The sequence below is a fragment of the Pelmatolapia mariae genome, linkage group LG1 (assembly GCF_036321145.2).
Source record: "Pelmatolapia mariae isolate MD_Pm_ZW linkage group LG1, Pm_UMD_F_2, whole genome shotgun sequence".
NCBI classification, from domain to species: Eukaryota; Metazoa; Chordata; class Actinopteri; order Cichliformes; family Cichlidae; genus Pelmatolapia; species Pelmatolapia mariae.
The window spans coordinates 30,107,995-30,133,609 of NC_086227.1; the positions used below are offsets into that span (position 1 = coordinate 30,107,995).

General features: G+C 37.8%; 1 protein-coding gene across 2 annotated transcripts in view; it reads right to left on the reverse strand.

Annotated features, from left to right (window-relative positions):
• Positions 1–3,563: 3,563 nt before the first annotated feature.
• Positions 3,564–25,615, reverse strand: part of igdcc4 (immunoglobulin superfamily, DCC subclass, member 4) — a 54,363-nt gene continuing 32,311 nt past the window's right edge. The window contains exons 5-21 of one of the 2 annotated variants that reach the window (XM_063478381.1): positions 22,971–23,105; positions 21,990–22,142; positions 19,924–20,334; positions 19,675–19,839; positions 19,114–19,251; positions 18,388–18,564; positions 17,067–17,279; positions 16,546–16,644; positions 16,202–16,388; positions 14,892–15,019; positions 12,461–12,631; positions 12,197–12,331; positions 11,372–11,392; positions 10,820–10,922; positions 10,514–10,694; positions 10,158–10,286; positions 3,564–9,388 (exon numbers count right to left, since the gene is read on the reverse strand). In XM_063478381.1, coding sequence (XP_063334451.1) covers positions 8,870–9,388; positions 10,158–10,286; positions 10,514–10,694; positions 10,820–10,922; positions 11,372–11,392; positions 12,197–12,331; positions 12,461–12,631; positions 14,892–15,019; positions 16,202–16,388; positions 16,546–16,644; positions 17,067–17,279; positions 18,388–18,564; positions 19,114–19,251; positions 19,675–19,839; positions 19,924–20,334; positions 21,990–22,142; positions 22,971–23,105 — 3,065 coding nt within the window. In that variant the 3' untranslated portion in view covers positions 3,564–8,869. The remainder of the gene's footprint in view (positions 9,389–10,157; positions 10,287–10,513; positions 10,695–10,819; positions 10,923–11,371; positions 11,393–12,196; positions 12,332–12,460; positions 12,632–14,891; positions 15,020–16,201; positions 16,389–16,545; positions 16,645–17,066; positions 17,280–18,387; positions 18,565–19,113; positions 19,252–19,674; positions 19,840–19,923; positions 20,335–21,989; positions 22,143–22,970; positions 23,106–25,615) is intronic. The other variant, XM_063478391.1, reaches the window with a different exon arrangement.

Sequence of the window (25,615 nt, forward strand, 5' to 3'; positions counted from 1 at the left end):
CCAGCCCCGTGTGTCGGGACGTGGGGGTGGCCTTGCGATCCTGTACAACAGCAAGTATAAGGTATCCTCTCTTTCTGCTCCTGCCTACTCCTCGTTTGAATCCATGCTGATTCAAATTAATGGACCAACCCCCACAGTATTAGTTGCTGTTTACCGTCCACCTAAAATCAACTCTGACTTTTTAACTGATTTTTCTAACTTTCTCGCTGAAACCCTACTCTTATCTCCAAATATACTACTGCTGGGCGATTTTAACATCCACATGGACAACACATCAAATTCAGCCACAAGAGATTTTATATCCTGTCTGGACAATTTTGGCTTACACCAATATATGGACGTGCCCACACACTCTAAAGAACACATTTTGGATCTTGTTTGCTGTACTGGTGTCACCCCAAAGAACTGTGCTGTATTGGACATGCCTTTTTCAGACCATAAATTAGTTTTATTCAATACTAGTCTCCCACTATACAAAAATAAACAAAACCGCTCAATTACTTTTAGAAGTATTAGGGGCATTGATCTATCAGCTCTTTCCCATGGCATTAATAATTTACCTACCATTGATGCCTCAGCTTCCATAGACGACCTGGTATCTCACTATAACAATAAACTTATCAACCTCTTAGATACCTTGGCTCCCCAAAAAACTGGAACTGTTTCTTTCTCTCGCTCTTAGGACATACTATTCACAAGGACATGTATCTCAGTCATATACAACACTATAAAGAAGCTATTCATCATACTAAATCTGCTTACTACACCTCTGTTATTGAATCCGCTGAAGGAAACACTCGCACTTTGTTTTCTACATTGCATAATATTGTTAAACCCCCAGATACCTTTGTCATACATACACACTCTGCCGCAGTTTGCAACGAATTTATGGACTTTTTTTACACCAAGATTGAGAATCTTCATCAACAATTGCCCTCGTCCTGTGAAATGGTCAATTGTTCTATCTGCATTTTTTGTCCTTCTCAGCTGTCATCCTCTCTATCCAATTTTGAACTTCCCACAATAACTCAGCTATCTTCCATAATTACTAACTTAAAGTCATCATCATGTAAACTTGATCCACTGCCGACAAATCTTGTTAAACTCTCATTCTCATGCTAATATCGTACACTCCTCTTTTATATCTGGTTCTGTTCCTTCTTCTCTTAAAACTGCAATAATAACTCCAATACGGAAAAAGAATGGTTCAGATCCCTCCAATCTAAATAATTTCAGGCCAATTTCAAATCTCCCTTTCCTAGCAAAAATTCTTGAAAAGATAGTGGCTGCACAGGTTCATCATCATCTCATTGGAAATAACTTGTACGAACAGTTTCAGTCCGGCTTCCGTTCTTGTCACAGTACAGAAACAGCCCTAGTAAAAATCACCAATGATCTTTTGCTTGCAGCTGATTCTGGACTTATATCCATCCTCATTCTCCTTGACCTTACAGCAGCTTTTGACACTATCTCCCACCGCATCCTCCTTCACAGATTAGCATCTATTGGCATCAATAGTACAGTACTCGCCTGGTTTACTTCTTATCTCTCTGGCCGCTCACGGTTTGTTCAATTACTCCCTCACAGATCAGTATCTACTCCAGTTAATTCCGGTGTACCCCAAGGCTCTGTCCTGGGTCCTTTACTTTTTATCATCTATCTCCTACCCCTAGGTAATATTTTTAGGAAGCATAACATCCAGTTTCACTGCTACGCAGATGACACCCAGCTCTACCTATCCTCCAAACCCACAGCTACTCTCCCACCCACATCCATTTCTGACTGTTGAAGTGAAATCAAGGTCTGGTTTACTCACAACTTTCTTAAACTTAATGGCAATAAAACAGAATTCATTTTAATAGGCACCAGATTAAAACTGACTACACTTCCAACCAGCCTTTCGTTATCCATTGATAACTCTGTTGTCACACCCTCCCCTCAGGTTAAGAGTCTTGGTGTCATCCTCGATAGCACTCTGTCCTTCACAGCACATATAAATAATATCACTCGGTCTTCCTACTTTCATCTCCGTAATATTAACCGTCTTCGTCCCTCACTCACACCACACAGTACCGCCATACTTGTCAATGCTCTTGTCACATCTCGTCTGGATTACTGTAATTCTCTTCTCTATGGTTTACCTCATAAATCCCTCCATAAACTGCAGTTGGTTCAAAATACAGCTGCTCGTATTATTTCCAGAACTAGATCCACTGAACATATAACACCTGTTTTTAAACAGCTCCACTGGCTCCCAATTCACCTCCGTGTCAATTTCAAGAGCGCTTCATAACCTTGCTCCTCCATATCTATCCGATCTTCTCCATATATACTCACCCCTTCGTACACTCCGCTCTTCTTCAGCTTCCCTTCTGTCAGTTCCACCTGCTCGCCTGACTACCATGGGACTCAGAGCCTTTAGTTGTTCTGCCCCGAGACTTTGGAATGCACTTCCACTTCCTCTACGGACCACACACTGTCTCACCACTTTTAAATCACTACTCAAAACTCATCTGTTTAGAATTGCATACACTGATCTGTCTTAGGCCATTTTTTACCTTGCTCAGTTTTTATATTTGTTTTTATACTTTTATGACTGTTTATGTCTAAATTGTATCTTACCATGTTTGCTATATATACATTTTTCTTATGTTTTTATGGTATTCTTTACGTGTTACTGTAAGGTGACCTTGAGGGTCTGAAAGGCGCCTATAAATAAAATGTATTATTATTGTTATTATTAAAATTTGGAATCGCATTGTCTTGCATGTCTTAGTTTAATTGATATAATGCTGCAATTTCCTTCTAGCTTGTTCTTTTACTCATTGTTTCTGGGAAGCACTTTGTAAATCTAGTTTTGAAAAATGCTTTATAAATAAACTTATAATTTGAAGATCCTTAAACAATACAAACTGCATACTGTGAATTTAAATACTAAGCTAAATCCAAAAGGTTTCTTGATAGATTAGCATAAAGATGAATTACAGGTGGGCCACCTGCTTCATGTAAAGATTTTAAAAAATCCACTTTATTATGGCACCTCACTTATTAAAATGTTATGTAGAATGTTAAAACTCTTTAGGGGGTGAACTTTAAAAAAAAAAAAAGGACATGTCCTGTCAGCTAAACAAATTGGCAGTAGCAGTAGCTTTGAAAGTGTTGCTTTCAGATTTCTTTTGCTGTTATATGTGTACTACTGTACCTAGTATAAAAAAAGTAGATTTTTTTTAATGCATTTGTTCTGAACAGACATTTTAGTACTGTTAATTAGCTACATCATTATTCACATAGTCATCTGCTGAGCTTACTTTTTACATCTCTCAAACATTAGGCGATAGGATTAATTTTAACCTCTGAGTGTAACACATACTCACATGCAGCGAGCTTCCCTAATATCTTAAAAGTCATTTTACAGAATGCAAATGCCAGAAATAGAAATCAGAGAGAGTGAAATTGACTGACAAAAGTTATAGGAAAAAAAATCCTTATGCATACACAATTTGGCGTAGACACAGAATCACACTGAGTGTTGTTTATATATATATATATTTTTAAACGTTTATTTACAGAAGAGAAGTGCTCACAGTTGCTGTGAGTTTTGACATTTTCACATATGGTAACACAGCGGAAATATTTCTAAAAACCACAAGTAATACCTATTCTGTGACTGATTCCTTTGAAATAGCAATGCCTCTATCACATGGCCAGCATCACCATGACTAACACTAAGTAATCCATCTCTTGTTTTACACACTAAGAAAATTGCACTTCTAGAAATGTAAAGATGACAGACCAGATTTGCTCATGGCCAAAGATGAAGTGCTAATCTATTAAGTGCTCCTACAATTTGCTTCTACATTAGCATATGCGATTAATGACATTTTGCTCGGCACGCAATGATTACAAAGGTGTCTGAGTAGCTGCAGAGCATCGCTGGTGGCACATGACTATAGTCTGTGCATACATAATAAAAGAGGCAGAACTGGGTGGGTACACACAAAACTAGAGATAATGTACCACAAAAAAAGTACAACATTGTGACATCACTGGACAAAGCAGCTCACCACAAAGCACCAGAATGTACAAAGAAAAGCTAGAGATAGAAATGCACTGAGTGATTTGTACAAAACAACGTATCATCTGTGCATAAGATTTTCCTTGATTAAATTCCCAAAAAGACAAAATGAGGCTTTGTTTGACAACACATGACACGTATCTGAATATACAGGCATGATCCTTTTATGCAAAGATGGGGCACCTGAGTTGAGAAGAGACTTTTATTTCTATAGAAATCTGTCTGCACTGAGAGGTATAACCTGCCTCAGGAGGGGTTCTCTTTAGCCCTTCTCCCTAGGAAAAAAAAATACTTCTAGTTTACAGTTTAGCAGATTTAGACATTTTTTCCTTTTTTATGATTTTTGCCTTTAAACTTTTAGAAATACTCATATTGCCAAATAATAAACAACATTTGAATGGTTCCCTTTAATCCCTCCTCTCATGTGTTGAACTCCTCAGTGCAGGACTAGACAATCCAAGTCACTATAATGAGTAAAAACTCACACTGAGGTAAAATGAAACACCAGTCCCATCCTCTGTGAAAAAACTTGGCTAACAAAACAACAGTATTCTTACCTTGAATGTTCTACTTGTTTACAAAATGTGCAGTATCAAGAGACTGATCAGAATCAAATGAAGTTACCAACATGAGGTATAGTGTTTTAATTAACCCTTACAAAAAGAAGACGAAATCAACATAATTAACAAAGTAATTATCTTCTCCACAAAATGAGAGAATGAGTCATTTTTCTCTAAAAATGTGATTGTTCTAGCCAACAAAAAGGTGTACAAAGAAAGCAAGGTTTTATACATATATTCAAAAGAGTGGTTAATAGTGTTAATAGAGCTCCTATTAGGAGAGCATACATCATTTATGCTGCAGGCAGGGTTATGCTAATCGCCATTTCATATCCTCTGTCACCTCCACACACCATAATAATCCACTACTGCATCAAGACTTAATACATAAGTGAAACAACCTGATAGAAGTGAAATATCAGTTGGGGGAAAAAAGCATTAAACTATGTCTACCTAAGATTTTACGTTAGATTTTGGCAACTGCAACATCATGAAATTTAATTCTTTCATGATGGATGTGATGGTGTCTTTACTTGATTAACTCCCAAGCACAAACTAACTAATTTTTAATTATTTTAAATTGTCCATGACAAAAAATGGTGTATTGGTATAGAGAGTATACCATCTCTATGTTTACACTTTATGTGCAGTGACAATACAGTCTGAAAGAACAGCTCCTATGTTCAATGCAGTGTTTTGAAAATGAAAATGATAGTTGTGAGACAACTTCATTAAATCTATGCTCATAAGATTTAAAAGTTTGGTTTTTTTTGTCATTGTACATTGTCTTGATTCACTGATTTCCATCCAAACACATGAAACTTATCCAAACAGAAGTTGCACATTATGAGTGAATTAGCACTTCTTTTCTGAGCATGGCTCATCATGGCTGACTTGGACTGAGAGAGGTATGTTGAAGATATCAAACTGGAATGCTTTTGAGAATGTTTCTGCCAGTACTCAGGACATACATGCCTTTTAAGGATACCTACTTAGAGTAGGTGCTAAGTAGAGAACAGTAACAGTGAATATCGCATGTAAAATTAAAAAAACAAAAAGTCGGTGCTTTGCATTAACTTTTATAAATGGCATAATTTCTGTAACTGGCAGTGAATCATCCAGATGCAACGAATATCACTTTCTTTCTTAATGAATTTCCAATCAGTGTTTCACACAGGTTTTCCACACATTCATTTCTGTCTGTAAATGACTGCTATTGTATGTGAAAAATAAATAAATAAATGGCAGTCATACTTTGATGTTGGGTAGATAAAGGCCAAGGCGAAAAACTTTGTTGAGAAATTTTGGCAAGGAAAGCATTTTTAGCGGGAACACTGAACACACTGAGCGTTTTTCATTAATGTCAACAAACAACAGTTTCCATTTCTGCTGCTGAAGTATTTGAGCTCCATTATCACTGCTAGAAAAACGACCTGAGAGAAGATGAGACATCATAAACAGGGCTTGACTCAATGCTAAGATTATATTTTGAGATAGATGTCATTATTATTACTGCTCACAAGCTCTGCGGACCTGCTATTGTTTTAGAGTTGAATCTACAGAAAAAAAAAAGAAAAAAAAATCAAAGTCCCCCCACAACAGTATTATCATTTTAAAAACTCTCTTTTTGAAGTGAAGCACCTGATAAAACCTTTTGAAAATGTAAGTTGTAAAGGTATGCAAAGACTTGAGCCATCTGTAGCTATGAATTACTTTGTCTAATGAGTAATGAGTGTCACACGTCCTTGTCATCATGCACTAAGTATCCAGGCCAGAACTCTTATTATACATTAGTGACCTGAAGCAGGCAAGAAAAAAATAATTTGATAGCCTGCTTCAAGTATTTTCACAATTTTACCTTATATTTAAGGCAACTTGAATTCAAAAAAGTCACATTCCAACATTTTGTTTATCATTAGAACCCAATAAAAACCCTAACATTGGATTGAATGATCAGATTACAGAAACTGGTAGAACTTTTCTATAGTTGGTGCTACTTTGACTGGAAGTATAGTTCTGAAACCGCATGCCACTGAGTGGACGAGTTTCAGATGCATCACATCAAAGCCATAGGGTTATGTATTTTTTTTTCAGTAGAGCAATGTTGCAGGAAAGGGTAACTTTGCACTGACAGACACAATCTATTAGAAATCTGAGAGGAAGCTGCAATGCACTAAAGAGACATAATTTCCAGTTTGACATAACACATACAGTCACTGCAGGACGATTATTCCTTCAAATATTAAATGCTGTAAAATCAGACAAGTTAAGAATAAGATCTCAAAAGGTGCTAGTTACATAAAACTACTTAAATCACACTGGAAACCGTCCTGAAAATAAATGAGGTAGTGCTGTTGATAAGAAGTAGGGATGCACCAGTCTCTACGCTCCTTGAACCGATGCTGAATCACTGCTCGTAATATGAAAGTTTTAATTTTGAAAATGACTGTTTGAATATATAAGGAACAATTTCAAAGATTAAAAAAACATTAAAAAATGGATCACATATAGTGCTGAACAAATTTATTGGATGACCTGTCATAAAAACAAAAAAACAGAAATATTTTAGAAGTCTGTTAAATACACATTGAAAACTAAATATATAATTTTTGTATTTTTATACCCAAATGTCGACCAGCACACTGAACATCTCTGAGAAATCAGAAATTTATAAAGCATATTGTAACATCCAACCACTAAAACTATTTTTTTGTGTTCATGAAGGCTAGATAACAGTAATTTGGCTTTACTATTCTTCAGCCTTTTTTGTATAATAGTAAATTTGAAAATTCATGGCTAACAACAATATTTATAATTTAACATAAGAAATATGATTTCAATTAGAGATTGCACATACTGACCGTTACAGAAAAAAAAAGATTTGGGTAGGTATCAGTACTGTTAGTCTGGTTCAGCAATGGCATAAACCACACTTTTGGCTGGCTAATAAATTTGTTAAGCACTGTACATTTTTTCCTTCTTTTCTAGCTGATCTTGTTGAAGTCTGTCAAAATCAATGCAAAGAGTTGTGGACATTTCGAGTCAGGCAGAATCAAGTCAAATACACTATATACTTTGGATTATGGCAAGTATTTCATATTAAAAATACGTTTACAGAGGGGGAAAAAGTATCTTGACACAATGGCACAGTATCTTGACAATAGTAGGGACAATGGTGCATCCCCATTTAGGAGCTAAAGAAAGGAGAGTGGTCTACAGATGTACAGTTGTAACACCTCCTCTAGTACTCCCATCAACACAAACCAATACCAAAATAAACATCTAAATACTATAATTCCATAAATGACATATAAAAACCAAAAGAAAACATGTTTTACTTTTCAATTGTCCCTGGATTACAAAATCACACCACTGGGATATATGGCATTTTGGAAAAGAATACTTCACGTTCCACATCTGTATACTTCATATGTTTCCAATTGACATTTTTTGTACTTGGACTCAATGTAATATTTAGAAATATACAGAGGTTATAAATGCACCTAGAATAATTAGGCACCTGAGACCCCCACATTCCAGTCATGAAATGTATCTAAATGTGTGTTTACACATGACTGTTTGAATTTTACATGCAATATCAAGGAATTAGCGAGGTTTTTAGCTTTCTGTATGTTTTTGTGTTTGTATGTGTGTGTATGTGTGTGTGGCTGTGGACCCTGAGACAGCAGGTGGCTGGAGAGAGGCACAGGTGTTCTGCACTTGCAGAGTGTGAAGATACTCTTTAAGGCTTATTCCTAAGTGCCACACTGAAGTAGCATCCACATTACCAAACCCAGGGAGACCCTGCGCTTCCAATTCATTCATCAGTGATGATAACCTGTCCAAGCACTCACTCACGGAAAATTCCTGGCCTTTTCTCATTCCTGAGTGGAACAGAGCCATTTACGACACAGTGAGAAATGCCTTCTCCAATTCATGTCCGTCTGCTTGGTTAAATCTTTTTCCTTCCTATGGATAGGAAAGACCCAGAGGAAACTGTGGTTGCAATGATAGAGAATGCATACCCATATACAGTACTCTACCAGTAAAAATATACCGTATATGTTTACTCTATATACACAAGTATGAAACAATGGATTCAAAGTACCTATAAAACTTTGCGAGGAAGAGAAAGAAATCTAATAATGAGGTGCATAAAAATAATCCTTGGGTTTTATTTTTCCTGGGTACATAAAAGAAAATCCATATGGGGTTGATGCCCTGCATGCAGAGGCTATGGGCACAGATAACTGTGTGCTGCTGAGGTAGAGTGGACAAGTCCGGTGCTGACAAAGGGGGAAGGGGACAGGCCAGGAGAGATGGCTTTCCCTGCTGCAGATGGACAGTGTCTAGAGTCCCCATTTTCCAGACGCTCTGACCTCAGTACAATCTTAGGAGAATGGAAACCATTGGTTAGACCCATTTCCTGATGTGGTGCTGTGTCTGCAGTCAGCTGGTGTCCTGTATCTTCAATTTCCCCATTGTAAGTAGCCACCAGCTTTACTGAGGGAAGATTCGAGGAGCTTTGGGATAGTGACAGTTTTTCTAGAGGTTCCTCTTCTTCTTGCGGACTCGCCTGGCTCAAAGAGGAATACTTTTCCTCTGACAATGAGGGTCCCAAGGTGGTGTTAGAATCCGTGTTTTCATAGCCCTCCTCTTCTTTCTCCCTCTCTGTGTCCAAAAGCTCAGAATGAACAATGACTTCTGCCTCAACCTGGTTACTGCACATGGATGTACTCAAATTATCTTCTTCCTGCAATGAAACAGTGTCACTGTTACATGAGATTTTCTTTTTATTAGTTTATCTACCCAAACAAATGAATTCTCTGACAGTTCCTCATTTGTTCATTTACCCACAATGCCTGTGCTAATGTAGGATGTTACTTTTCTTAGCATACCCAGCTAACTAGCTTCGTCAGCTAAAAACCAAGTACTTAACTAACTACATTTAATAAACAAATTATTAATGTTGGAATTAACTAGCGCTGAGATTAAATGCAAAAAATATGCTTTTTTTTTTCTCTTTTTTATAGCTCAAAGACGTGAGTATGCCGCCCTTTAACTGGTGATGTGCAACTTGAGACTTAGTCTTTTAAAACAATATTTTACTTTATTAAAACAATATTATCTACTATTTAAAGCCATCCAATGCACATTAAAGGCCTCATTTAGAGACGGGATGCATTAAAAAGTCAATTGTCGCAGCTAAATTTAGCTTAATTAGCCTGATGTTTATGATAGCATCTGGCAGTGAAAATAATGATTTCAGGTGGTAAAATCAATCACCAGTCACGAATTTTGTTAACCTCATTCTGAAATGTATTATTCGTTGATTTAAAAGTTTAATAGGGTGAAACAGGGACAGTAGCATATTAAACTGTAAGCGTGAAAGGTTTAGCAAAATGTGATGTGCGGCTGGGTTTACTAAACTGTCAATTAGAAATACAGTTGGAGAAAGTGTTTGAGAGAACATTTGTTGCCTAATATAGACAATATAAGTCGTATTTTGTTCAATAAATTACCATGCCATTATCAGTGATTAGTATGTTGAGAGCTCCATTCACGAGTGTTGGAGAATCTTCTATTAGGGTGTCTTTGTATCTTGTGATTCTGTTGGCCCAGTTATGGCTTACAGAGCCGTTCCAGGCAGCCTATAAAATGAACAACATAGTTGAAACACCAGAATTAGTATTTTCCCTCAACAAAATGTGAGAGTTATAAAGAAAAAAAATGAAAAAAGGGGAAAGTTTCTATATATACAACACACAGAGAGAAAATATCCAATGCCCATCTAAAAATAAACTTTCCCCTTGAAGATGTAGACCTTGGGTTCAGGTGCAGGGGCATCACCTTCCCCATTCAATGGATTAGCACTTGCCATCAGACTCTGCTCTTCTGGGGCCTCTGCTGGCGGCTGACCAGACTCTTGGCTACCTGCCGGCATCAGTGTCTCCAACTCATAGCTGTTGCTGCACTCTGGTATGTTGGAGGGAATGGGGCAGCCTCCTCTCTTATACTGAGGTATCACAGCTGTAGAGTCCAGAGCCCCAGATAGCTCCCTATTTAGAGCAAACATTAACACACAGATACATTCTATTTTATGTGTCCTTTTGTTCATAAGCAGTAAAACAAGTAAGACATTCATAGCCACTGTATGAGTGCTGAAACTCTAGAGTAATCATACCTGGATTTGCTGTTACGAAAGCTGAAACACATGCAAAGGAGGATGCATATCAGTCCTAGGCACACACCCACTATAATGCCTGTCACTGCATGGATGTCCAGCTCTGTTAAAAATTGAGATAACATGGAAAAAGAAAAAAATCTATTAGTATAAACAACAGGGCTTTTTTGCCCTTCCAGATATACTGACTATAACTTACAGATTTTGATATTTGATCTGCTACCTGAGATTCATGAATTGTACAAAAAAGCCAGTCTTAAAAATACTATTATTTGTAAAACTTGTGCAGGTCTGTAATATAAGGCCTGCTAAAATGCACTGATTTCTTCAGGTAAGTCAAGCTTATAGCAGCAAAGAGATGGGCAACATTTAAGAGCAGACCTTCATTAAAATGAATTTATGCTGCGTGTTTTTGGCAGTTTAGATTAGAAGAGGAGAGGAAACAGATGGCAGTAGCTCATTCCCAGCCGACTAGCTATCTCAGTCCCACTTCCACTGCTATCTGGAAACACTATTAAAGCCCATATGAACAAAATAAAACTGTTACTCTACCTTTTTTATTAGGACATTTGCCTGAAAAGAAAAAACAAAACAAAACAGCATTTTGCTGCTTCTTGCACTGATAAAAATATTCCAGATAGCATGTCCTCAGCATAACTCCTAAAGTGCTTTAATGCTTAATAGTTCTTGGGGAAGTTAATGGCTCTGTGTTTAAAGAAAAGCAGGGCATTTAATAATTACGAAAGCTAAAACGCTGACTGATGGAATTAAAAAGTATGTAGTGAGACTGCAAGCCTAATCACAAATTGACATGAGAGTAAAGAAAGTACTTTTCACAGCAAATTCTGTTATGTACACAAAGCAGTAATTGAAAATTAACCCTGGGGTCAGTGATGAAGCCACCCTTTGATATTTACATTTTAATATATTTAAGATGCAGACTAGGAGAAGAGAAATAACAAGCTTATGGAAAGCTAGTCTTTCTCTGCCAGCTGAGACAAATTACTTACTTTAATTAGAAGGACTATGTGCATATACAGGAAGTGTGTGACTATCATTAAGAGTGTATGTGTGCTTGTAACACAGCAAGAAAGATCAGAAAACAAAACAGAGGAAACCGGTATGCGACAATGAAAAACACCCACAGAAATGCCTGTGTGGTCAATTTCTAATTAAGCATTTTAAATCCTTGCTCACTTCTAACATTGGCACTTCAGTTACTTAAAAAAATCAATTTTCAGATCTTCTGCTTTCCCACAGGACTATATAAAACCACATTAAATCTTTTACAGTAACAGTGCAATGAAAATAATGCATTTTCATGGTTTGCAAAACTGCAGTTTTATATAACCCATATAAACTCTGCTTGACACATACCATATCCTTGATGGATTGTGTGAACTTCCTTTATAGGTGAGTAAGGCCCTGGCCCCACCTCAGTAGATGCCCCCACCTTAAAAAAATATCGAGTGCCACTGGCCAATCCCTGGACCTCTACACTGGTAATACTCCCTGTAAGAGAGAAAACAAATCTTAAAATATGCAAAATAATGTGTATCATAGAGAGAGCAAATATTACTGTAAATATATATAAAAAAAAACATTTAATGCTGTTTATGTGTCGTGAAAAGAAACACCCACCATCCTGGGAGACGTTCTTCCATAAATGCTCTGGCTCACTGAGGTTGCCACTGTACAAAATCCAGTAGCTGATGATGATACCATTAGGCTCCAGTGGAGGGTGCCAGCTCACCAGCACCGACGAGGAGTCCAGCATAGTCAGCTGCAGCTCCTCGGGAGGTGTGGAGGGCCCTGAAGGGGAAGGGAGGGTCAGGTCAGTAATTAGAGCCCAGAAATGAGGCCTCACAGCTGGAGAATGTATATTGTCATTGTGGGGGATTTGATATTTGTGTGACAACCATCTGTGTCCTCATGTCCCCACCACCTGGGTACAGGAGAGAAGGGACGTGCAGGGCAATAGGAGAAAGGACAAGGGGCCCAGGTGATCACACACAGTAGTGGAGAGCATGATGGGGTTACTGGTGGCAATGTTATTATTAAAAGTGGCCCACTCAGCACTTATCACTCACATCTGGGAGAGAAGTTGTTGGCCAGAATGAGAGCTACTACTACACTTGGGTGTTTTATTAGAGCTGGTTGTCAGTCATTATCACCACCCGCTTATTTCTATGTTTGCAAACCACTAGCCAGCCAACATGCTGATTTTTACATGAATGAGCACACACTCACTTGCATCCACAAACACACACCTTCATACCCATAAGCTGCACCATCTGAGGATGAACTGCATACAATTACCTTGCTAGCTGGAGAAGAACATTGACACAATTTAATAAAACTGGCATAATAATCATAAGTTAATCCAACAAAAAGTTCAACTTTTATAAAGGAGTGTGCTGTTAAAGTCATATGAAAAAAGTGCACTATTTTTCAGTTCTGTTTATCAGGACACAGAAAAATTATTTAAATATGACCTGAAAGATGAACGACAACACGTAACATATTACACCAAGGCAATATCATCATTATGCTATAATGATCGTACCATATATGCATGCATGTTTGTATGTTCCCTATCTCCTCCAAGATAAGTGGATCAGTCTTGATGAAGCTTTGCATAAGCCTTCCCTAGGACATGTTGTATACAAATATATTAAACAAATCCTGCAATCGTACATATTTGTACATTTGAAGGCTCAATTAAACACTAAATGGAATGTCATAATATATAATAGTATGGTACAATATAACATATCGGCATCAAACAATAATGATCATAGGGTATGTATGTTTGTTTGTATAGGTTTGCTAGCAGAAGCAGTGTGTGAGGTGCACCCTTGCTGCTAATCATTTGATTAGCAGCACCTGGTTGCTACTGATGATCAGTCAGCAAGTGTAAGTATAAAAGCAGGGGTTTTAGTAGTTTCCTACTAAGATAGTGCCTTTTGGAATATGTTTAAATCAAAAGGTTAAATCTTGCACGTTTTCATTTTTTTTTTTCTTTAGATGCAATTTTTTTTAAATTTTTATTATTTAAAGGTAATTCTGAATATTTGTTGACTTTTGGTGCTGTTGTCCAAAAAGGGAAAAAAAAAATGAACAGATTTCTGTGCATGCACAGCACATAATGCACACCATTATATCTATAGAACACCAAACCGAGCATATCTTCACAAAAGTTTCGTCAAATGTTAGGCCGTCTGAGAGCTAAAACTTGGCTGAAACGGGACATCACAAGTCGATCTGCAAATCTACAACAGGGTTGCAAAAAAATAAGGTGCAGCAAGTTTCTGTTAATGTCATGACCTCAATCAGATTGAAATGCTGTGGCAAGACCTTAAGTCGTGCATAAATATATTCTCACAAACCTTAAAGAACTGAAGCAACAGCGTAAAGAAGAGTGGGCCAAAATTCCTCCACAACAATGTGAGAGACTGATTAGTTTAAACAGAAAATAATTACTTCAAGTTACTTGAATTTATTGTTGCTAAAGGTGGTTTTAAACGGTACTGAACCACAGAGTGTACTTAGTTTATCATACACTGCTTCTGCATTTTGGCTGACATCATGTAGTATGTCATGTGTTGTTCATCTGAGGTTGTGTTTAAATCATTTTAAAGGGCTAGATTTTTGTTTCCTTTTTTTATTTGCCCACTTAAAAGAAAGAAAGAAATATTGTAGTTTCCTTGTCACGTACTCTCTATTTCTGCAAGAAACAGGGTCCCACACATTGATACACATTTAAAAGCACATTTTCTTTTTTGGCTCAGAGTAGTTCTTTATGAGATGTTAAGGTTAAGTGACTTACTTACTCAAGTGGACCGAAAACAATATGAAAGAAAGGAGTTTTCATTTCTCTGCTTCACATACATGAAAGAAGACCTGATGGTTGGAGGATTCACTTGAAGTGCATACTTAATCTGAGTTCTTGAACCAAATATGTGTCAAGAACCATCTACAGTAGATTTAGTGCTTAGGGTTTGTTTTTTTTTTCATCAACAGCATACAGAAAACCAACTCTGAAATATCCAGGTTGAAGCTGAAAACTTACGGTCAGTGAGAGTGGACTCTTCCACAGTGCCGCTAAAGGGTCCTACCACATTCGCTCCATTAGACTGCACTGCCAGCTCATAGCGAGTGAAGGGTTTCAGTGCCCCAAGCAAAATCTCTTGTGCAGAGCTGGAATATACAAAGATGAGAGTCCTGAATGGGTAGTAGTATAGGTTATGTCGAAATCACATGTAAAAACGCACGTGCTGTCTTAAGGTTATTTAAGGTTATTTAAATATTCTGCTATAACATATTTAATTAATTAATATTCATCTTCATCAGTTATTTACTGCACTCACTGGCAACTTAGTAAGTAAACCTTTTTAACTCCTGGTTAATGCAAATTTCTAGTCAGCTAGTTGCATGGTAGTAACTAAATTGCATTTAGGTTTGTAGGCATGGTCAGTCTGCTGAAGTTCAAACTGAGCATAAGAAGGGGGAAGAAATTTAAGTGACTTTCAATTTGGCATGGTGCTACAGGGCTGGTCTGAGTATTTCAGAAACTGCCATCTCTAGGGTTTACAGAGAATGGAATGAAAAGGACATAATATCCATTGAGTGCCAGTTTTTTGTGTGAAAACACCTTGCTGATGCCAGAGGTCAGATGAGAACATCTAGACTGTTTTGAGCTGATGGGCTACAACAGCAGAAGACCACACCAGGTGTCACTCCTGCCTAAGAACAGGAAACTGAGGATATAATTTGCACAGTCTCGACCAAAATTGGACAATGGAAGATTGGACATCTATTGTCTGGTGTGATGAGTTTTTATTTAGAAGACTTTTTATTTACTAGAAAGATGTAACTATTCAAGTATCCAGTGAGTACATATTGGGCATGAAATTATTAAGGAAAATATTATTATTTTTAATATGACATTTAATTATATACTCTGAAGACTGATAATGAAAATACACTGTCTGCTAGTGAATAGAAAACAGTTTCTTTTAAGAAATGAAGCCAAGCTGCTCTTAGAGAAGAAAGCAAGCAAAAAGGTGTTTTTAAAGCAGTTTTCAAGGGGAGAGGGTTAATCAGTTCAAATACCAAGAGTGTACAAAAAAACACAGGAATCTGTAATTCTTAGGGCCAATTTCATTCGAACAATATTACATCTCTTGAGGTTATACGTTATTTCTGAAGATGTTTATCTGAGTATTAGAGTTCTTATTAGGATCCTTTTATAGTTACTAAGACCACTTTTAAATAGGCTTAGTGAAAGTGACTTTATCAGGATTTGTGTCATTCAGGTGCAATATCTCTTACATATTGCAAACATCATTCAATTTCACATGTGTAGCCTGGTATTCTGACCTGGTGTAATAGGAAACCATGGATGCGTTGGTGGTTCCTGCTGGGCTGCAGCGCACTGTGTAGTTGATGATGCGTACGTTGTTGAACCGCGGTTTCTCCCATCGCAGCCAGATGGAAGTAGAGCTGTTGGCTGTGGCTTGGATATTGCTCGGGGGCAGTGGAGGTGGTGGCCCAGGCGTTGTTGGTGCTTTAACATGGAAGTGAGCTTTACTTTCTTTGATTCTTGGAAAGTGTAATTTTTCTTTTCTTTTTCATCACACCATAGAGGTGATGGAGGTCAAGACATAAATGTGTTCCATTCATTCATTTATTTGTACATGTACAGATTCAAAAAGAAAGCTTACGTGCATGAGGCTTTTCTGTCTTTCCCTTCCACACTGCAGCTGCTCCATCTGTCTGTTTATTGAATGCCCATAGCCTCACCTCAAACTGCCGGTCAGGGCCTGATACAAATATACAGGAACAGAAGGAGACACAATGATATTCCTATTACGTACAATTAGAGATCTCTAAGGATGTTGCATGCTAACAACAAATGGCATTTATGGTGGTACCTGTAGCCAAATGCTCTAACGTGAATGACGCTTTTCAAAGAAATGTTGAATTTGGCTTTTGGGTTGTTTTTTTTTTTACTTTTCGTTTTACTTTTCTGCCAAGGACAGGGGTAAATAAAAAAACCCAGCAGTCATCGGCCTTGAATCAAACATCCTTAAAAATCTTGATATGTGGTCAGTGTACCAAAAAAAAAAAAAACCCTGAATATTTTCCAACTGGTCATCACTTCAACAAATGAACTGCAGATAAAGTGAAGATTATAAAACAATAAACATTATTATATACGGAGAGGCCGCTTCCAAAAACGTACCCAGCCCAGTGAGGAGATGATATCTAGCCTTCTTACGGAGCCTGATGGTGTGTGTCTGTGTTGTCCTTTCCCCATTGGCCGTCTCTTCAGCCTCGACTTCTCGACAGGACAGCTTGTAACCAGAGACCAACGTGTGATTGGGTGAGGGCTGCCATGTGACATTGAGTGTGTTCACACTGGCTCTAACTTTCAGCTCGGTAGGAGCAAAGATCACTTGAAAAAACAAAGAATGAAAAAAATGAATTAATTCCAGATACATGTATTATTTAAATGAACCATCAGACTTTCACTACAGCTATAATTTCATAAGATGCTTATAGTGCTGCTACCTGATATCCCATGAGTGCAGTAGGCAGTTCATCTATTCTGTGTTTTTCTAAAGTATAGTGTGAAGTTATGTGAGTTCCAAAACCAGGAGAAAGGAGAGTGAAGGGTGTGCCCATGCATGGATCTAATTACTTTGAGTTATTAATGTTGTGAGACATGTTACAAAGGGATTTTTCAGTCCAATATTATTTTTCAGGCCTCTAGTATTATCTATCTGGGACTGTTGTTGATGGCCTATTGGTGTGGCTCTCCAATACAGTCCCAGTTTCTTATTTAGCTCCATGGGAAAATTAATTTCCCATCATTGATCTAGATTATGTAGGTGTGATTTACTTGATTTTGGAGCTATTGTCTGTAGAGATGTCTGTCCTCTCTCTATTATAATGGAATTAAATGGCTCAGCTTGAAAAATTCAGCAGCCTCGGCTCTTTCAAGAAATGATGAACAGGTAACCAAAAAAAAAAACCAACCTTGTTGTGAGCAATTTTGTGCAAGAATTGTTTTGTGGTGAACTAAACCTGCCAATGATGTCAGAATGTGCAGAATTAAGCTTGCATCTATCTGTGAAGAGAGGCTTGTATTTGTGACAGTATGACAGGATATAAATATTTAATGGCATCGTCCTTTGCAAAGCTTCAGTGTTAGCTAACACAGTGGTAGGTGAGCTAGCACACTAGATATAACTGATATTGTATTTGAAGATGGTGTTAAAGGCAGTTAATATGAAGATATCTTGACAGTTTGCCCTGAAAATCAACCCATCATTGTGTACTGATGGGGAGTGAGTTCAACTTGCACCAGAACAATCTGGATAAAGAGTTCTACTGGTAAGAGAAGAAATTCAAGATGAACTGTGCCTTCAAGAAGAAAGATGCAGTTTATTGTCTTACTTTAGGGAAATTTATTTCAGTTTATTTTAACCATGCAGAAAAAATGTAACATTTCACTTTAAACTATGTTTGTTAAGTAAACTATTATCTAATGTCTTTCTTACCCATGCTGTCATCGCTATCAATGGGAGGCGTCTTGTGCTGAACCCACTCAGAAGGAACCCCAAAGCCAATGGCAGTTCCAGCAGCTATTCTCAGTAGGTAAGTCTGGCTGGGTTGCAGCCCTCTCAGTGTAAAATGTGTCTCATTCCCCCCGACCTCCACGGAAAACACAGAGTCCGCTGTGGGAACACATGCCAATGATGTGAGTCATGAATAGAGCACGACTATCATAGGATTTTTAAGACTGATAAAGATATTTGATGATTAAAAAATATTCTTCTATGAGCAGACTGTTAGGCATATAAAATGTAAAAGCTCCCTTTATGTTCTGTGGGATGTGGGCTCTATTTTTCATAAAACTGATTAACATTACTCCTATTAAGTTGTTTTGATAATTATTTGGAGTATTCTGCAATTAATAACGTGCTTTGTTTATTCTTACAAAGAATAAGGGGCGCGTCAAAGGTTTTCGCATTTTGTTTTGGCAACTTACACTGTCATTCAAGAATTGAGTCAATGCAACTGAAAGAAACTTTAATGTATAAATCAGTGGGATATGAAAAGTATTGCGAAACAAAAAGGTATTATATAAAAAGTCATGAAAGTGGCAAACAAGAAAGCAACAGAAATGTAACAACATTAACCAAAGTGCTATTGGGCAACAGGTGCGACGAGTCAGCTGCTAGTATTTCTTGTTTTCTCTGTGCAGCTTATGCTAGGACACTTACGCTGATCTAAAATGCTGTACTCAATGCGGTAGTGGGTAACAACTCCACGACTCTGCTCTGAGGACAACGGATGCCACTTCACCTTGACGTCTGTGCGGGAAGTGCTAGCTATATACAGCTGAGGAGGGGCACTTGGCACTTCAAGAAGGAAAAAAAGAATAAAGTGAGATTTCTGACACATATAAGAAACCTATGCTATAGATGTGCATGGTTACTGGACAAAAGAAAAACAAGTTGTCCAATTCATATTTTGTCAAACTTTAAGCATCACAACATTTTTTTTAATGTTTAAATGTGTACTGCATTTATGTGGCAATGGTATGAAAATTTGAATTGCACTTTAAAAAACAGTTGAAAGGAAAATGCTCAATTGAGTTTACATACTACGTCTTTTTCAATGATACCACTAATAGTAATGACTCATGAGCTCTTAAATGTCCTGAGTAGTTGCAAGGTTGACAAGCTTGTAATATATCTTCTTTGAGTGACTGAAGCAACTCAGGCTGTTCTTACTTTACCTTTGTAGCTCTATTTTATCTGTATATCAGTGTGATTACTCACCATCCTCCAGCATCTCTACAGCGATAGGCAGAGACGGGCTGCTAGCACCCATGGGAGAGTAAGCCACCACAAAGAATGTGTAGGTAGTATGGGGCAGAAGCTCTCTGAAGAGATATTCAGTGGTGTCATTGTTCATTGCAAATTCATATTCCCCGTTATCAGAGCCTGAAAGATGAAAACGTTCAAATCAAATGTAAGCATGCTTGCCATGTGGCCTCACATACACAGATTTATGACACAGAGACAGACCTGCAGTGCTGTGGCAGTGCACAGAGTAGCCAATGATTTGATCTGAGTTGTACTCAGGTTTCTCCCAGCTGAGCAGGGCAGTTGTGCTGGAGTATGGTGTAGCAGAAAGGTGGCGAGGAGGGCTGGGCAGACCTTCCCTCACAATGACCGTCAGCCTGGCAGTGGCACAGGCTGTGCCAAGCCAGTTCTCTGCTATGCACTGGTAGTAGCCTGCATCTTCCAGAGCCAGCTGGTTAATTAGCAGGACTCCGGGGCTTTGGATCTTTACTCGTCTGAATGACTTTATAGGCTGGCCATTCTTCAACCAGTGCAACACTGGAGGAGGTTCTCCAGAGCTGTTACACAAAAACCTGGCTGTGTTTCCCCGGGAGAGGGACACTGTCTCTGGGCCCTGAAGAATCACTGGGGGGGCTGGAGAATTGGAAGAAAAAGTCTGAGGTCATTCCATGTCAGTTCATGAAGTGGCTACCACCTGAACACCTCAACTTTGCCTGAAAAAATTGAAAGATACACTTCGTAACCCTTTTAATCCCACTGGCAACAATTGTTGCCGTTTTAACCCCCCTATTACAATTGCACATATTGTGTGTAGTGCATGTAAAGTGCATGTAAAATGCATGCACTTATTTTGCAAGGAAAATTTTGGGATTAAGTGGGTTAATAGGAACTATGGAACATTTCAGGTCCCTACTGTCAAGTATTTCAACAGATGTAGGTAGGCTTGTTTTTAGGTATTTTTATAGCCTTGTTTCCTTCAGAGGCTTTCTCTAAAAATGCTCATTTGGATTTGGTACATGTTGTCATACTTGAGGAAAAGCATACTTTAATGAAAATGTTTTTTATATATTCAGTATTTAATACCTGTGAAACCATTCACAAAATGTGTATTATTTTAAACAATTTTATATGCCTTGTACATGGAAAGCTATAAATAAAGTCCCCTAACTGCAAAAATATGGTTTCTACAGGTTGTCAGAGTTGAGACATGAAATATTTTAGGGACTCCAATTATTCTGTGTTACTTTGAGGTACTATCATGAGAGCCCATATTCATAGAGCGAGAGTACCAGATCTTCACCATGAAAAAATTGGAGGGACCTAGCGCTTGCACTTTTTTCATGATAATGAGATTTTAATATGGACCCTTAGAAAAAGAAGAGAAAACATCTAATAAAACATTTTTGAGAAAACTAATAACAGTAGGCACATGAAATTTGCAAGAAGTGCATCTTTCAACTTTATTATAGACATGTTTTTTAAAGTAACATGAAGCCATCACAACTCTAAGTTTTAGCCTACACCTCCCAATATGCAATGCAGCAGACTTTTTGCCTCCTTTACTTGCATTGTGAATGACATGTCTTACAAAGCAATATACTGCTAAACCTACTACTACTACAACTACTATTAGTAATAATAATAATAATAATAATAATAATAACTACTTAATTATTGTCAAAAAATGTCTAGATTTTGGGTTTGTTACGATCAAACCCTGAAAAACAGGATTAATCACTGGACTAGAAGCATGAACCAGAGAGTGAAGAACTTCCTGTACCAAAAATCAAACCAAATGTCAGTTTATAGATATTCACCAGCAAGTGAGAAGGCCAGACACATTTATGTTAAATGTTTCCAGCCAAAGTTAAAATTGCTAAGTAAAACACATTTTCAGTTTAAAATCAAAATGAGCTTTGCTAGTTTTGGTTTTTAAAAGCCCATCTTTAATATAATATATTAATGTATCTATTTTAACAGACACCAGCTAGGCATGCCCATCTTTTAAAAAAAAGCTCTTTGACATTAACATTAGCAGTTAGACGAACAATTCCATAACAGAGTGTGTATATTTAGATGTCAGTTTGGAAATACATTGATAATTTAAGAGACTGTGGTTTATGTATGATTCCTTATTTTCTTTCTCCTCCTCCTGATTAATGAACAGAGGTCTATGTGAAAGCCAGTGCTCCTTCAGAAATGCCTTAAATTGAGAACCAACCTTTTGACATTGGTGTCTCCATGAAAAAGCTTTAATCTTCATAAAGAGAACATAACACAACTCCTACCGGGTACTTGCAGCTCAGCAGCAGCAATGACAAACTCTCTGGTCCTGGGCTTGTTGGCTCGGCAGACATAGACACCAGCATGGTGACGCCTTGTGTCTCTAATCACCAGGTTAGTTGCAAGGACGACCACATCAGTAGACATGGGCTTTCCGTCTGATCAAAGAAGAAAGCAAGAGAGAACAAAGGAGATCGTGCTGATGGGAGAAAAAGGACACTGGCCTTGAGAAAAATTGAGCTCATTTCTCAGGCTTTCAGTTGCCTGAGAAACAGCACAAAAGACAGAGATGTTGCTTTGAGCATGGAGGGATTTGACCTGTAATCACAAAAACTGACCAACAGGTGGCTCTGTGACTTTTCAGTCTGGGTTCACTGAGCTCTCTGCATTGGCACACTCCTAGGCTCTGTGTGAAATCATTCCCTATTCACTATATAGACCCTTATTTACTTTGTCCGCCATTTTGTGGAGGATTTATGGCCACCAACTAAAAAATACGAGGTGAAAAAGAAATGGTCAGTATTTAAGCTCCAACGGCCACGTTGCAAATGATAACCAGAATGACCAATGCATATATAGTCTTCTAAGAATTGATTCTAACAATGATTCTTTGCAAATTCAAATGTTGCTGAGTCACAGGATGTGAAAGGATTTTTTCCCCATTAACATTTCATGTGTGTGTATGGGTGGGTGTGGACAAATGGTGGAGGTGTGAATGAATTGATGTGACAAATCACCTTATGTAAAGCATGACTCAATGCAGGATAAAGCAGTTGAAAAGAGACAGCTAATATCAGTGGAACACCAACTTTACAACTGCAGCTACTGCAAATCTGATCCTCACTTGCTGATGTTTGTTGTTTGTGTGTGTTTAGCAGATAAACGGCAAGTGAGGCACTGACAATGAAAGACAGATGCAGTAGAGTACAAAAACAATAGGCTAAGAGGCAGAGAGAAAAAAGAGTAAGATAATTTGCCAGTATTACCTTGTCTGCTCCAGGACACCAGTGGTTTCGGGTGGCCTTGAGCCATACACTCCATCACGGCAGGATGTCCAAGCACAACTGTAGCATTCTGAGGTGGTGCCACAATCACAACTCTGTTCAGGGCTTCGGTGGAGCCTATGTCAGTGAAAGAAATGTAAGCTTTGGCAGTCTGGACCAGTAAATATCACGTTAGACAGTGGTGAACCCATTGATCCTGATCTCGCCCTTCAGGGTTGCTGCCAAGATTTACAGCTCTGTTAGCAATTCAAATACACACTTTTTAAATCAAGTAGCTGTCACAGAAGTTTTGCATCAGTCAGATTTGCATATACACAAATAAAATCATTATCAAGTATTTAGAAAAATTGTGTTCTGTATTTCATTTAAATCCTACCCTGCCTTCAGGCTAAACTGCAGAGAGGTTTGAAGCTGTATTCAGAGAAATTCATGCAGCTTGCATTGAAACGTCTTGATGCATTCTCAATCGTCCAGGTAAGTAAATCTCCAAAGGTTGATTCTGTTCATCTGGATGTTCTCCCACTGAAAATGCTACGTCCAGATGAACAGAATCAACCTTTGGAGGCTTGCATTGAAACACTTGATCGAGGCTCATTAAAATGGCAAGAGCATGACAGTTAAGTGTTTGAAGTTAAGCATTTGTTAGGATGGACACTGGAATGTTATTATTTACATGGAGCAATGTGAACCTTCACTAACAGATTGTGGACATACACCAGAAATCAAGCCTACACAGAATGCTTGACTGAGGGGAGAACATAAGTGATGCTTCTACAAACCAATTTCTGAAAAGGTTAGGACGCAAATCTCATAAACCCACATTTAATTCCCAAAAGCACATAAAAACATGTTGAATGATTAAACAGAGGCAGTTTTTTACTTCATGAAATATATTTGAAGAGCTCATTTGCTTTGCAACAGATCGGTAATGTGATTGGGTATAAAAAGAGCATCTTGGGAGAGGAAGATTCTCCCAGAACTAAAGATGGCAGACATTCAGCAATCTGCGAAAATCTTTCTACACATTATGGAACAATTTCAGAATTATGGTTCTCAGGGTAAAATTCTTAAGACTCATGCCTTATCATTTACAGTACATAATATCATCATAAAAAGAATCTGAAGAAATTTCTAGGACGAGGCAAAAAAGGAATTCTGGTTGCCCATGATCTTCGGGCCTTGAGGGGGCATTCCATTAAAAACAGACATGATTCTGTTATGGCCTCACACCCACATTTTCTAAACTAGAGGAGAGTGACAATCCAGCGTGTTATCAATGCTCTGTTCAGAAGCCTGCATGTCTGCTGGCATGATGGTGCATCACTGCCAAAGGAACTGGAAGTTTGCACATGTGGAAAGGCACCATCTGTGCTGAAAGGTGTGGTTTTTATAGCAACATAATCAGACAATAATAAACCAGACAATATTCCTCTCCCAGAAGTCCAGTAACTGGTCTCCTCAGTCACCAGATGTTTATGGGCTGTGGTTAATAGAATAGGAGATGCTACACAATGATAAAGATGACCCTGTCCCAACTTTTTTGACATGTGTTGCTCCCTTTAAATTCAAAATGAGATAAAAAAAAATATTTTTTTTCTTAAATGGTACATACTCTCAGTTTAAGCATTTAATGTGTTTTCTACATTATTTTGTGAATAAAATATGGCTTTATAAAATTTGTAAATCATTGCATTCTGTTTTTTTATTTACATTTTACACAACACCCAAACTTGTTGGGAATTGGGTTTGTAAACGATAAAGAGACTTACTATCCAAAGAAAAAGGAGAACACACAGTAAATGGGTCAGGCAATAGGATGGTTAAACTCACAGACCTAAGATATACCCATCTTCACCTTAACAGACCTTTACGTTATTATTCAAAGTGTATTGTCTATGGGTTGAAGAGACACAAATTGCTTCAATGTTTTTGCTCAAGGTACATCTGATGTGAGTGGGCCTTTCCACTCACTCATCAGCTGCTCATAGTGGTAATGAGTTCAGGACAGATGCCTGGCATTCTGCAAACACATTATAAATTAATAATCAGGACTACAAGGTTATGCCTTGGTTATGCTTAAAGCTTAAGTGGGTCATATTGCTTTTGTAAGGACTGCACTGGATGGTGTACCTTCATATAGGGCCTGTGTGGGTGCGGTAAAAAAAATAAATAAATAAAGACTGTAAAGAAAATAGAGGAAACTAGAAATTGTTGGTTTAAAGCAGCTAAATGTTTCAGATCTCCTCTATCCTCTTAAGTATGTGAATTAAGTATATGAAGTGATGACCTCAACATCAAGCTGTAAAAGCTCCATTATGGGTGTTGAAGTGTTCTATTCATAGATGTGAAAACAAATTAAGTGATGGCATTAGATCTGACATCTGTTTCATGTAATGAATTGCAATAAGGACTTAAGTAGTCCCCTCCTGTGACAGAAGGCCACAGGAGGAAAGTATCTATGCATCTATGTCATTTTAAATGTGAGCATTCATTCATTTCTACAGCAAATTTTCAAAATGATCCCTACCTACTCAGTAAGGAGAGAAAATTGATTCTGTTCATCTGGACATATCATCTTAAGATGGTGAAATGTTTTGTTACTCATCACAGTGACTTCTTAAATCACT